This window comes from Polypterus senegalus, chromosome 17 (genome assembly GCF_016835505.1).
Source record: "Polypterus senegalus isolate Bchr_013 chromosome 17, ASM1683550v1, whole genome shotgun sequence".
Lineage (NCBI taxonomy): Eukaryota > Metazoa > Chordata > Cladistia > Polypteriformes > Polypteridae > Polypterus > Polypterus senegalus.
Window position 1 is genome coordinate 59,313,787 of NC_053170.1, and position 14,453 is coordinate 59,328,239.

The following is a 14,453-nucleotide window of genomic DNA, read 5'->3' on the forward strand; positions in this document are numbered from 1 at the left end:
AAAGAAAAGCACACTGAAGATATTTCCACATGTCTGAGAAAGCCAGCCAGGAAAGGAACAAAGCATTGCTTGCACCTAATCATAAGTACACCTGCTTTGATTCCGAGAACTATTAATTGTAACTCAGTGGTTAGGATAAAGCCCCCTAATGTATTATGGTACTGGTATCACTATAACAGAAATGTGATAGCCTTTGTGAAGAATAAGTCTTTAGCTGTTGTAAATATGTTCCTAAATCCAGCAGGAAAGTTCAGTGCAGCATCTTACACACAGAGAATGAACACGGTGCGGCCAAAGGCAGGTAGTGAATCACCCCCATTCAATAGGCAGCCATCCGATGCACACTACAATGCTACCCCCCGCCGCCCAGTTACCCTTAATGGCCTCTGTTCAGCCACAACCGAGTCACCGCTTGCAGCATTACCAGCCGCTCAACGAGAACGAACGGGGCAGCCGTGTGTGGTGGGCGGGCAGTGAAACCGCTTGCCGCCAGGAGCCACCCAAGGGACATTACACTGCACGAGCAGCGAAATCGCCCCCCTCCAGCCGCCGTCCAGCCACCGCTTGCAGTATTACCAGCTGCCCACCGAGAACGAACGGGACAGCCGTGTGTGGTAGGCGGGCAGTAAAGCCGCTTGCCGCCAGGAGCCACCCGAGGGACACTACATTGCAGGGCAGTGAAATCGCCTCCCTCCAGTCACCGCTTGCAGCCTCCCCAGGCCAAAGATGATGGAGCGGCAGCTGCGGCCCCATTCGTATGTCCGTAACCTGGGGACTACCTGCATATATATATATATATACACATTGTGGAGGACTGCCGGCTTCTCATGCCGGTCCTCACCCCCAGGCCGCCAGGAGGAGCCCTTCCGACAGCAGGATAGTGCCCCGAGGTCCAGCAGGGCCTTATGGACTTTGTGGTATTTATACACAGCCCTGCTGGATACCTTGGGGGCCACCAGGAGTCGCTGTGGGGGGGGCTTATGGGCTCTTTTGTACCTTATGACCCGGGGGTACATCATGGTCATGTGACGGGAAGGAACGACGTGCTCCCGGGTTGAAGTAAAAGACTGATTGCCCTGACCCAGAAGGAAAAAGGAACTGTGGACTGTTGGGACAGAAACACCTCCGGGTCAGGGGCTATAAAAGGGCGGTGCCTCGCTCCAGACAATGAGCTGGAGTTGGGAGGCAGGGTGGCTAAGCGTCTGGGAGAGTGGAGGATTATTATTATTGTTGTTATTGGAGTATTTGGGAGTGGAGGGTGCTTTGTGCACATTATTGATATAATAAATATCATTATTGGACTTTTACCTAGTGTCTGACGTGGTGTCTGAGGGTGCAAGGAAGCACCTAATCTGTCACAACATATATATACATACATATACATATACATATATATATATATATATATATATATATATATATATATATATATATATATATATATATATAGTGTATATATATATATATAGTGTGTATATATATATATATATATATATATATATATATATATATATATATATATATATATATATATATATATATATATGTGTGTGTGTAGCTGAGTGGACCAAGTGGAGGTGATTACCCGCCGGGCCAGGGGGTGGCGGGGTGCTCTAAACCTGTTCCTGTTAATTCTGCAGATCAAATATGGGAAAACCTGCCTGATTCAACATCACTTCCAGTTCCAGCACCCAGACTGACATCACTTCCGTTTCCGGCTCTCAGACTGAAGTCACTTCCAGGTTATAGACTATAAATCCTCCATCTTGCCAAACCAAGGGCAGTTCATTTTGAGAACTCAAACCAGCAACATCAATTGTGCTCTCTAAATCATTTTGCAGCTAGGAACAATATACGAGTGGCTGCCCCAAACCTTCTTTTAGTGTGTTGAGACTCATTATTTCACAATGGCGTAGTCGTGGATGGCCTCCTGGTGGAATCAGAAGCCGAACCAACTTTACGTCTCAACACACCAATGTGATGAACCCCTCAAGACCTATCAGGTAGGAAAGTGCCGAGCTGGGGTCTGATGGTGTGTGTCGGGGGGATCTGGAGTATGTTCCGACCCAGTTCTCCTTAAAGAGAACATGGTAGTGTAGGCAGAAGACCTACAAACGAGGGCCAGGTTCAGAAAGGAACACAGCGGGGACCTATTATGGGCTCTCGAGGACGGGAACCGACCCAAAGAACCCCACAGAGAAAAAATTCTTTGAGAAAGGTGGGGATGCCCTAGGTCGGCAGGTGAGGGAAATAATGACTTGGGAATACAGCTGACCTGGGGACATTCATATAACAACATGGTCACCCTTGTGGGGATCATTAACACCTTGCGGGAGGAAACCTACTTGGGAGACCCAGAAATGAATCTCTGGGAACCCAGAGGGAGTTGTGCCACTAACTTAGAGTCTTACTCTTACATTGCGAAGCATGCTTTGGAAAACTCTGATGCATGGCGGAGGGCTTCGCAAGGTGACACAAGGGTCTGCGGAGAAACACAGAGCAGGGGGCAGGGTGCTCCTACTAATCCTCTGGGCTTTTCTCATACAGGAGAAGCGCTAGTCAATGGCTTTAAAGTACCATCTTTATTTTACTCTGGCAGTAACATTACCATTGTTGCTCGCCATTTAGTGTTGCCGTGACAAAGATTAAAAATAAAGACCTGTCTAACCTGTATTCATGGGGACATCCGGTCGTACGAATCCGCCCGCTGTTACATCTGCAAAACCAGCGTTATAAAGAAAATAACAGTGGCGGTACATGACAATCCTCCATTCCCCTTGATACTGGGTAGAGATTGGTCAGATATAAACTGCGGCATAATGCTCGCTATCCCTAATAAAGCACTTGATCTTGTTATGGACGCTGATTCTGCATCCTCAGCTACTTCCACGCCGTGTACACAGCTGGTAGGGGAACAGAATATGGCCTTAGAGAATGATGTGGAAACAGCCAGACCGTCGCAGAGCGAAACGTCATCACCAAGCACTGCGCTGGCTCAGTCTGAAACCATTCCCCTTGAGGTCGAATCTGATCCCCTCAATTGTCTGCAGTTTTAGTTTAGGCAGGCAGTGGCTTCATTTAAAAGGGAGCAATGGAATGATGACTCCCTTAAATTTGCGAAAAATGCAGTGGTCTTAGTAGATAGCCAGCGTACCACACATCCCATGCCACAAGGTCCCTACTTTGTATTAAATAATGACCTTTTATATCGGGTGGCAGATCATGAAGGAGGGGTGAGGTCACTGCTCTTCGTTCCACAGACTTACCGGCGACAAGTCTGTGAACTAGCTCATATCCACCTCCTGGGAGCCCATCTGGGTCCCAAGAAAACTTTAGAGCGAATCAAGCTTCTATTTTTTTGGCCTGGGATTAATGGGGAGATCCGCCGCTTTTGCATGCCCTGTCCGGAATGTCAATTACGGCAGATTCCTAGATGGGACCATGCTCCTCTAATCCCTTTACTCATAATTAATGTCACTTTCGAACGTATCAGGGTTGATCTGGTGGGACCCCTAGAGCCTTCAGCCAGAGGACATAAATATATAAATGGTCCTGGTGGATTATGCCACCCGATATCCTGAAGCTGTTCCCTTATGCTCAGCCACTTCCAAAAATATCGCATGGGAGTTGGTAGGAGTATTCCGACCTAAAAAGCGGATTTATCATGTCAACTTGCTGAAACCGTGGAAGGAAAGGGATCCCGATCCCTCCTACAGACAGCCCTGCTCCCTCTTCGCTCATAAATTACACCTTAACTTCGGTGATAATTTGACTTGCCAACAACGACGGGAGCTCGAAGCAGTTATCCTGTCTGTCTAAGAGGTAATGAACGAAAATCCTGGACGAACCTCCATAGTTACGCATGACATAGTGACGAAACCAGGGGTTATAGTCAGAGAATGCCCATATCGGATACCCGAAGCAAAAAAGGCAGAAGTGGAGTTGGAGATCAAACAAATGCTGGACCTACGTGTGATAGAGGAAAGTTTTAGTCCCTGGTCCAGTCCCATCGTATTGATTAAAAAGCCAGATGGAAGTTGGAGGTTTTGCAATGACTTCCGTCGGCTTAACCAAGTCTCCCAATTCGATGCCTATCCGATGCCACGAGTAGATAACCTTCTCGAGCGGCTAGGACAAGCAAAATTTTTGACTACTCTTGATATGACCAAGGGGTACTGGCAGGTTCCCTTAACGGATTCCGCAAAGGAAAAGACTGCATTTAGCACTCCTAGCGGACATTGGCAGTATCGTGTAATGCAATTCGGATTACATGGGGCACCCGCTACCTTCCAACGTCTGGTGGACAAAGTGCTCAGACCCCATAATTCGTACAGTGCTGCCTACCTGGATGACGTTGTCATCTATTCCAGCACATGGAAGGAAAACCTACTGCAGGTTGAGGCTGTATTACGGACACTAGCGAATGCCAGACTTCGTATTAATCCTAAGAAATGTTATTTTGGGTTGGTCGAAGCCAAATATTTAGGTTACCTTGTGGGTCGGGGTATGGTCAAACCACAATGCTCCAAAATAGATGCCATAGTGAATTGGCCCCGTCCGATAACCAAGCGGCAAGTACAAGCATTTCTCGGCTTAGTGGGTTACTATTGCCGGTTTGTACCCTGGTTTTCCGAGAGAGCAACACCCTTGACAAACCTAACAAGGAAGGGGAAACCTAATCATGTGGTTTGGGATGATGATACTGACACTGCATTTAGTGACCTTAAGCAGGCCCTTACATCAGCTCCTATTTTGAAAGCTCCTGATTTTACTTTGCCTTTCATTCTCCAGACGGATGCTTCAGACACAGGTCTTGGTGCCGTGCTGAGCCAAAGCATCAATGGAGTGGAACACCCCGTTATGTACCTGAGTCGGAAACTGTTGGACCGAGAGACCAGGTGTGCGGCAGTGGAGCGGGAGGCTTCAGTAATTAAATGGGGGATTATGCAGCTGAGGTACTACCTCCTGGGTCGGGACTTCACCCTGGTGACTGACCATGCAACGTTACAGCGGATGGCGTTACACAGGGATTCAAATCCACGAGTCACAAAGTGGTTTTTGGACCTACAGCCTTATAAGTTTTCGGTCATTTATCATTGAAGTCTGTTGCAGGCCAATGCTGATGCCCATTCTCGGTGCCACAACCTCACGAACAGGTACGCCCGACCCGATATACATACAGTCATGGACAAAATTATCGGCACCCCTGGAATTTTCTCAGAAAATACACCATTTCTCGTATATAAATATAAATATATAGAGAGTGATAAAATAAAGTAAAAACATGCAAGATCAAGAGTTGGGGAATTCCAAGTATAATGTTGGTGGAATCTTGTTTCAGATTTTGACTGAAGTCACGGTCAAAGATACATAAAACAGACATTTGACCATCACAATATTGCTTTGTGGTGCTTTTATGAGTACATGGCAGGAAATACAATGAACATCTGGAATTGCCATAGTGCTGTAACTGATGCTCCCTCACAATATAGGTAATGTGCCACATTTGGGAATTTGTAAGCAACTGCTCATTCAACACAAAGTCAAACCAGCGGTACCTAAGGATTCTCCAAAGAGACACCAGTACTGTGAATTGAATGCATAAAGATTTTAAGGTTGAAATCATCAGTTATAAAAAATACCAACTCTAAATCATTAAACCTCTAAACAGAGGTGAGTGGCTCAAATTTTGGGGAGTTTTCACACCTAGTTCATTTCCTCTCAACCTCTCTCTGTCTCTCTCATTTGGACCAGTTTTTTCAAAAACTGGTGTGATCCTGGTGTTTTTCCAAGAGAACCCTGGAGTGGTTCACATATTGTCTTAATATGATTCAAAACATGACCCATTTAACTACTAGGCTCCCAGGTGCCATCTGATGGTAAAATTGTGCAAAATCAATGAAAGAATATAAGGGTGTTTGCATCTTTGAGGCTACTGGCGCAACACAACAGACCATACTAAAAGTTACTGCACCATCACAGGGTAAACATAAATACACAATGACCAATTTAACATCACCAATTCACTTAAGCTGCTTTTTAGAAAGGAGGAGGAAACCTCTGTAGGCACGGACAGTACACGTACACTTGGGACATGAACTGTCATAGTAAACTTAGTTAGGGTTGGAGAAGTGAAAATAATAATGACGATGACAAAAGAATGAATGAAAATAATCAATGGTGAGGATAAATGAAACTGCTGAGATTAGTTTTATTTGATCTAGAAGACCTAAATACAGGTTAGTAACTATACTTTCAGTGTGATAGACCCTAGAATTTGGAATGCTCTTCCTTTCAGCCTTCGCGAGGAAAAATCTATTATTCATTTCAAACTCCTGTTAAAAACGTATCTTTTCAATGAGTATTATTCATTTTCTTGTATGTGATTTCTACTGTCTTGTGAATGTGTTTATTAAATTGTAAAGTGTCCTTGAGTGTATGAAAGGCACTACATAAACTTATTATTATTATTAATTACACTTACGACCAAATTGTGTAAGTTACAACCACTGCAGATCCAAGAAAAGATGGAAAACACAGCAATGTAATGAAGATGGTCATCATCTGGCTTGCTCTCCAAGGCTTGCTGGGTGATTGGCAGTTCATCATTAGGCTAGTCTGAAAAAATTACGTAACTTATGTGTTAAACAAATATTTTTGTATTACACAGATACCCATAAATGTATGTATCAGTGACATTCTTAAATTCAAAGCACATTTCATCACTTCTAAGTAAAACCATTTAGTCTTTAGTAATACAGAGAAAATGTTAAATATAAGATGAATAAACAGCTAGTCAATGATCAGTTAATCTACAAGCACAAAATGATGGCAAAAGAAAACTAAAAAAAAAGAAATAATTTCATGCTGAAGACAACGACAAGCAGGAGACAACGAAGGCAGAAACCTGTGTGTATAGTATAATCTGACCTGGTGCACTATAGTGAGAAACAATCTGCTCATGAAAAAAAGATATTATTTTACTTTTTTACTGAGTTTAATCTTCCATAAAATGGACATGATGTAACCAGGAGACTAATATGCAGAAATATATAGTAAAATTACCTTTTTAATGTAGAATAAGAGTACAAGTTTAATTATCTGCATGGCAGGAATCAATGGTGAGAAAAGAACTCCCAACCTGAAATAAGAAATGCACTAGTTATGTTAAATTGCAATTAACGTAATTCAAACAGGTGATTCCTTGATAAGAATGGTAACAAATTTTGCAAGGTGTAAGGACAATCACAAAAAAGCTACAAAAAGACAAAAATCTAATCTTGCAGCCATATTAGGCAACCTACACAGTTTCAGAACACAATTCGGTGAGATTTAAATTGGGATTTTGCATAAGCTTAAAAGACACACTGACAAATGTGAACATTTTCAAAAATATGAAAATATGTCTATGTTTCATTTCAGTCTTTTCCTGATTACTAAACTCCTCCATTCAACCTTAAATTATGCTTATTTTGTTGTTACTTCGTAAAGAACTACTTGGCAGGAGTATTTTTTTTGGGGGGTAATATATTTTTCATAACTACTGTATATAATGTTATGATGGAGTCATGCATTGTATATTGTATTGTTTAATTGTATTTACCTAGTTATGTGTAAGACTGTAACAGAAAAACAAAATCCTAGCAACTATCTTGCGTGGCAATAGAGTTCAAATTAGGTTAATGTGCAATGCTAAACCGGTTCTGTCATGTGTCTGTCCTGAGTTGATTGAACAATTCAAACTAAGAATGATGAGTTGCTTGAGGAATTCAAACTAAAAATGATAATCAAGGTTTTCCTTAATTATACTTTTATCATAAATATCTTGGGGCAGGGAGATAAGGATGAGGTTTTTAGCAAGAAATGCCTGAGATAGTCCATCATAACAGTATATATGCCATGCACTGACATTTGCAGAAAAAGCATACAGTCCATTCAAAAAATGTTCAATGCAAGGTAAACTACAGGCACCAATAACTATCCAGCTAATAACACACAAATGGCTACAGAATTTTTCATTAACAATAGACGTACCATGGCCAATGTAAACTACTATTACATTTTAAAATTATTTTTAAATATTTAATTATTTAAATTAGTGTCATGCTACTGTCCTTTCTTAACTGTTCCTAAATTGCTGTACTATAAATGGCCATGTTGTTATAACTCCTATTCAGAAAACACGATTGATGATATTTTCTTTTTTTTTTGTGTGAACACAAAAGACCCCATGTATTGCCACAAGCAGTGACATTTGAATATTGGTACCCTGGTGTAAATCACTACTTATCTTCTCCAGCTTGTATTTAATCTTATTTTGCATATCCTTTTTATCTCAGTAAATCCTCTCCTGCTACTGTTATTGATGTTAACATGGACATGGGTGTCCCAATTTACACAAATATTAGAATAAGCAGTGGTTTGACCTCAGTGGAGACGCATTTTATGAGTCTTTTCATGTGTTTTGTCTTGTTTATCTTTATTTAATGGTACCTGTTCATAGTTTTTATCATTATTTGACCTAGATTTATAAATCATCATTTATAATCCAAGATGCACACTGTTACAGCTTTTCCAAATATAAACTTCTCAATTTTTGCAACTACTTGTGCTGGATGCTCGTTCAACTCACTGGATAAAAGCAAAGCTAAGACCTGAAAAGCCTGAGGCTATGGATAACATATACAAGGGATGTACTGCTGACTCTGAAGACTGTAACCTCAAGTTTCTGTCTTCAGGATCTTTCTTGGCACCAACACTACTGTCCTACAAAAGTTTGGTTACACTCTCAGATAAAGAAGAAAACTTTCAGACAACCACTTCCAATGATTGTACAGGGGAATGTACAAAGAGGTACGATATTCAAAATAAAGCAGATAAGCATCATGCCTGTATGCAATACACCCTTGCTCCCTTACTACTGCTAACTCTCCCTGCTATGAGTGCTCTAAACTGCTCTTGTATCATTTATATACCCAAATTCCTTTTCACTAAGACAACTTGCTAACTGAATACTATCTGATGTTGTGAGGCTGGTTATTTATTTATCAACTTACCAGTTTTAAATGCAGGTTTCCCTATTCTATAGCCCTCACAAGATGACTATTATACTAATGCAGACACCCTTTTTACTTCTTTACTTTCAAGCCTTTTCTGCTAACCACACTATACTTAAAATAAATGTTTTCTTTCATATTAATGAATGCTTCTGCTCTAACTCTATACTAGCATTAACATTCTCTGGCATGAGTTTGTTATACTGCTTTATCTGCACCTTAATTTCTTCCCATTAAGGAATCGTGGCTACTTTTAACTATTACCCACTATGACATTGGATATTTACTCACTGTTTTGCCAGCTTTTGTTGCTGCTGTCACAGCTCCCCACCCTCTCTGTGCAAGTACCTTTTGCAATACTCAGTAGTGTGTTATAGACCTAGAGTACAATAATGAGTACAATGGTATGGCTCTATGAAAATGATGACAGAGCTCAGAGCCTAGTTAATGATCAGTTAGTGAATCAACTTAGTGGACTACAACTACAAGATGAAAATAGCATGGAATCCAGTACTGCTCAAGCTCCACACAAAGTTGAAAGTAAAAATCACCCTTTGCCATCACAGATAACCGCTGAAGCTACAGAATCTTCAATAGCCACACTTGCATGTTCAAAACTTGATGAAATTTTTCAAAGCCACCACAAACATCTAATGCAGGCACTGTCACTCATAGTGTCAATCAAGTGTTGTGGAATATACTGAAGCTCATGCAGAGGCAAACCGAATGTCAGAAGGCAGTTGCTGAAACTCTAAAGGCACTTCCTGAGGGTCAGAAGGCAGTCAGTGAAGTCACTAGGAAGTTAGCCCAGGAAAGAGATAGGCAAGAGAAATATCATGCACCCCGTGGTGAAGTACCACACAGACAGGTCCCTTTATTTTCAGGTGACCCATTGGTTTATGCAGACTTCATCAGGGCCTTTGATCACACTGTAGGCGATGTGTTAGAGGACCCTCAAAATAAGACTGATTACTTAATCCAGTATACTGGATGTCCTCCTTAAGAAATGGCCAAAGGTTGCACACAAATGCCACTAAGTAAAGGCTATAAAGTAACCAGAAAGCTTCTTGATAGTTACTAAGTGGTCTCAAATAAAGCAGAATGATGGGGCAGCCCTGAGAGACTATGCAACCTTTCTTGATGGTTGTATGAACGCCATGTTCAATGCAGGGAACCGTGAAGAATTCAACAACAATTCAAATATACATACAATACTATCAAACCTCCCTTATTCTTTACGAAAAAAATGGCAAAGCTTGGCTTACGAACTTCAAGAAAGGGAATACAGAAAGGCTGGTATCGACAACCTAACCATCTTTCTACATCATCAGACTAAAATGTAGATGCATCCCGTGTATGGAGCTAGAGAAAAAAGAAAAGGCCGACAAGGTTATGTCTCATCTGAAGAGTGGCCAGAGAACAGGAAGTATTTTCACCATAAGTATTTCTGACGCTTTTGAAGAGGGGTTTTGGGAAACCTCGGTCAAAAATATTCTAACTGCTGTTTGTGCATTTATAAGACCTTGTGTATTTTGCAGTGACAAGCATAATCTTGCAGAATGTAGCAAAATCAAACAATTGCCATACAGAGATAGAATCAACTTTTTTAAATCTAAAGGTCTATGCTTTGATTGTCTCAAACAGGGCACCTTGGAAAGAATTGTAAAGAAAAAATGAAATGTGAGATATGTCCTTTGCAGCACCCAGACATCTCGCACATCAAAAAGGAAGATGGAGCAACATCCAGTAAAGCCACATCCAGTAAAGCCACATCCAGTAAAGCCACATCCTGTAAGGCCACGTGCACTGAACAAGAAGCTAAGAAAACAATTTAAGCCCTTACTGGGGCCGGAGAAGAGTGTGTATGTATGTGGTCCCTGTTAAGGCAAAATCTAAGGGGACCAAACGGCAGTACAGTAACCATTTGTACTGAAAATCTTCAGAGACAGTTAAACCTCTGTGGAAAAAGAACCACAGTATTCCTCAAAACTGTAAGAAATTATATTGCTTATTCAAGGATACTAACCAAGAATGCTATTTTATCAGATCTGCAAGTGGTTTAAATGATAATGCATATATTGAATTGCCAAAGGTTAATACATAGGTCACTATTCCACTGGAGAGAGAAAATATTCCACATCAAGAAGACATCGAGAAGTGGGCATATCTTAAAGAGATATGTCTATCTTGTATTGACTCAGAAGTTGATCTTTTAATAGGAATCAACAACCCAGAAATCTTCTAGCAGTTGTGAATCATACCTAGCCAAGGAGGTGGACCTCATGCTATGAAGACTGCATTTGGATGGGGGGGTTGGTGGGTCAAACAAGGAGATAAGTGACATCATAAAACAAACTAGTAAGCTGCCTAAACACTCAATCAATCATGTGTCAGTATCAGAAATTGAACATATGTTAGTTCAACAGTATAACACAGATTTTCTAGAGCGAAGCTGTGAAGTGAACAAGGAAAAGTTGCAGGAGGACACCATGGTCTCAGGATCTGCAAGACTGGCAGGTGGCCATTATTGCCTAAATTTGCCTATAGCATCCTTAGCGTTAGACTTGAGTGTTACTTGAGCTGCAAAAACTGTGCTAAAAGTATTAGTCCCGATTGTCATTTGGGCAACTGTACAGATGTATCTTGTGTAAGCATTAGAACGAGGATCACTAGGGCTGTAAATGTGCGGTCAGCCTAAGTCCCAAGCACTGATAAAGGCGAGTCTTGCATAAGCATTACATCTGAGCATCACATGGGCAAAGGTGTCGATGCCCAAAAGTGATTCTGATGAATCCAAAAGTGACCCTTGTGCCTGGTTATCTGTAGACTGTACTTCAACGAAACCAGCGCCACCTCGTTTTGATTTTGTGGAGCAACCAGGAATAAAATTGGACATTGACAGCCAAAATCTACACACGTACATAAAGATATTCCTGGATGACAACATAATCAACAGAATTGTTGTCGAGATTTGCTGAATAGAGTCGGACAAATAACCATACACCATACATTCAAAAAGATGGGAACCAGTAATTGCCGACGATATCTGGGCCTTTTTAGTCTTGTTTATACTGCAATGACTCCTGGTCAGTGATGGTACTGGTCCAAGAACAAAATTTTGGCAACACCATTCTTTGGAGAAATTACGTCCGAGTGTAATTTTTCATTAAGTAAGAAACATCTATACTTTACCAACAATGAAGACTTAGATGAAAATACCCATCCAGCACCCAAACTGAAGAAAATTTGGGAGATATACTAGATTACTGCAGCAAAATTTCAGAGCTTTACATTACAGACTGTGATGTCAGCATAGATGAAATGTCTCATGGCTTATAAGGGCAGACTGTCATGGATACAGTACATCGCATCAAAAAGAGCAAGATTTGGCATGAAGTTTTATAAGCATTCTGATTCTAAAACATGAAACATCTGGAATTCAGTTCTGTATGCAGGAAAATGACAATGTTTGAACAGAAATACAATCAGTATGGCGTTGCTATGTTATCGGTGCTGACTTTGATAGATGCTCTGCTGGATCAAGGTTACTGTGTAAGCATGGAAAATTTTTAATACTTCATTAGAGCTTTGTGACATCTTGCTGCAAAAAAAAAGACTGATGCATATGAAACAGTGTGACCCAACCGTCATAGCATGCCTGAAGACTAAATTACAACAAGGTGCACTAGTAGCTTGGCAAAAAGGTAAAGCGCTTGCGCCTTAATGGAAGGACAAGAAAGATGTCTGTTTTCTTAACACTGTACATAATGCAGCTACAGTCACTGTTCAGGCAAAAGGCAACAAGCAGGTTACGAAGCCTTGTGCTATGGTTGACTACAATAACACAATGGGCAGTGTAGATTGTGTGGATCAAGAATTGACTTTCTATCTCATTACATGGAGGCAACAAAAGAAATATTACTAAAAGATATTTCATTATCTGGTGAAACACTGCATTTGGGATGCATTAATTTTATACAAACAAGAACCTGGTGAAACTTTACATGCCAGCTTGTAGAACAAATCACTGCCGCATATCCACCATCCACACTACCGCTAAAGAGATGCGGTCGACCCACCACATCACTGATCAATCCAGAGTGTCTTATTGGTAGAAATTTTATTAATTACATACCATCAACAGCAAAAAAAAAAATCTGGGAAGAAAATTTGTAAAGAAACACGTTATTATTGTCCCCACTGTGACTTTGGATTGTGTCTTTCACCATGCTTTAAGATTTACCAAACAAAGGACTCATTTTGAGATTACATACTGTTTTGGCATCGTTAGTAATATTATTATTACTGTTATTATTGTTAATTTCACAATATTGTTTTTATTCATAATTACTATTATTATTTGTATCATTATTTTTCTTTGAGATTTAATAAATATGCAACGCTAAGGAGGTTAAAGGAGGAAATACTTAAAATGCCAAACAATTGCTGTATTGTAGAACAGTGTGCTGTTGGACTCAAAAGAAAGCTGAGACAAAATTCGGTTTCAACAAAGACTATAAGGCTTTCATGAGAAACATTACAGAGAAGGGTTATGCTGTCAGGGTACGCAAAGGAAGCTTGAATAGTAATGAAGGCAAGGTGTGGTACATTCCACATCATGGTGTATATCATCCTAAGAAAAACAAGATTTGAGTAGACTTTGATTGTGCAACCACCTACCAAGGCATTTCACTTAATGTACAACTACTGAAAGGTCCTGACCTGACTAAAACACTCATTGGCATCCTCAAAAGATTTAGAGACATGCCAGTGGCATTAATGGCAGACATTAACACTAGGATCCCTGAAGCTTATGATTTTTTAGTTGCCCCTGCCCTCCTTAAATTTTCCCGATATATGCCAAGAAGTTTGTTGTTCTTTATCACTGCACTAAAAGCCTGCTTTTGTTTTGCAAATGTGTGGTTTAGCAGAATGCAGACTATTACACCCCCACCCCCCATTGCACCCCCTCTGTTGCAATCCTCATAGTTCATTAGTTACCATGTTTCCCCGAAAATAAGGCCTACTCTGAAAATAAGACCTAGCATGATTTTCAGGCTGCTCTGTAATATAAGCCCTACCCCAAAAATAAGCCCTAGTCAACATAATCAGCTGAAAAGTAAGGCACCTAAGGCCAGGTTTATACTTCATGCGATGCGATGCGTGTGCCCAAAAACATCCATTATATTCTGAGGACACCTTGCCACAATATCTCTGAAAAGGATGTTTAATGATTACATTCATCAATTCAGGGATACACCCATTCCAGCAGCATTGGCGGAAGATAGAAACAAAATCTCTGGACGGGGTATCAGCTCAACGCAAGGTTAACACAAGCACACACATACACTGGCGTCATTGTAGCTTCACCAAATCCCCAGACCTTCATGTCTTTGG

At 40.8% G+C, this 14,453-nt stretch overlaps 1 protein-coding gene across 2 annotated transcripts in view; it reads right to left on the minus strand.

Annotated features, from left to right (window-relative positions):
- The window catches only part of tmc6b (transmembrane channel-like 6b), a 139,758-nt gene that overhangs the window by 32,392 nt on the left and 92,913 nt on the right, over nucleotides 1-14,453 (minus strand). For both annotated transcript variants that reach the window (XM_039739535.1, XM_039739536.1), the window contains exons 16-17: nucleotides 7,066-7,141; nucleotides 6,485-6,618 (exon numbers count right to left, since the gene is read on the minus strand). In XM_039739535.1, coding sequence (XP_039595469.1) covers nucleotides 6,485-6,618; nucleotides 7,066-7,141 — 210 coding nt within the window. The remainder of the gene's footprint in view (nucleotides 1-6,484; nucleotides 6,619-7,065; nucleotides 7,142-14,453) is intronic.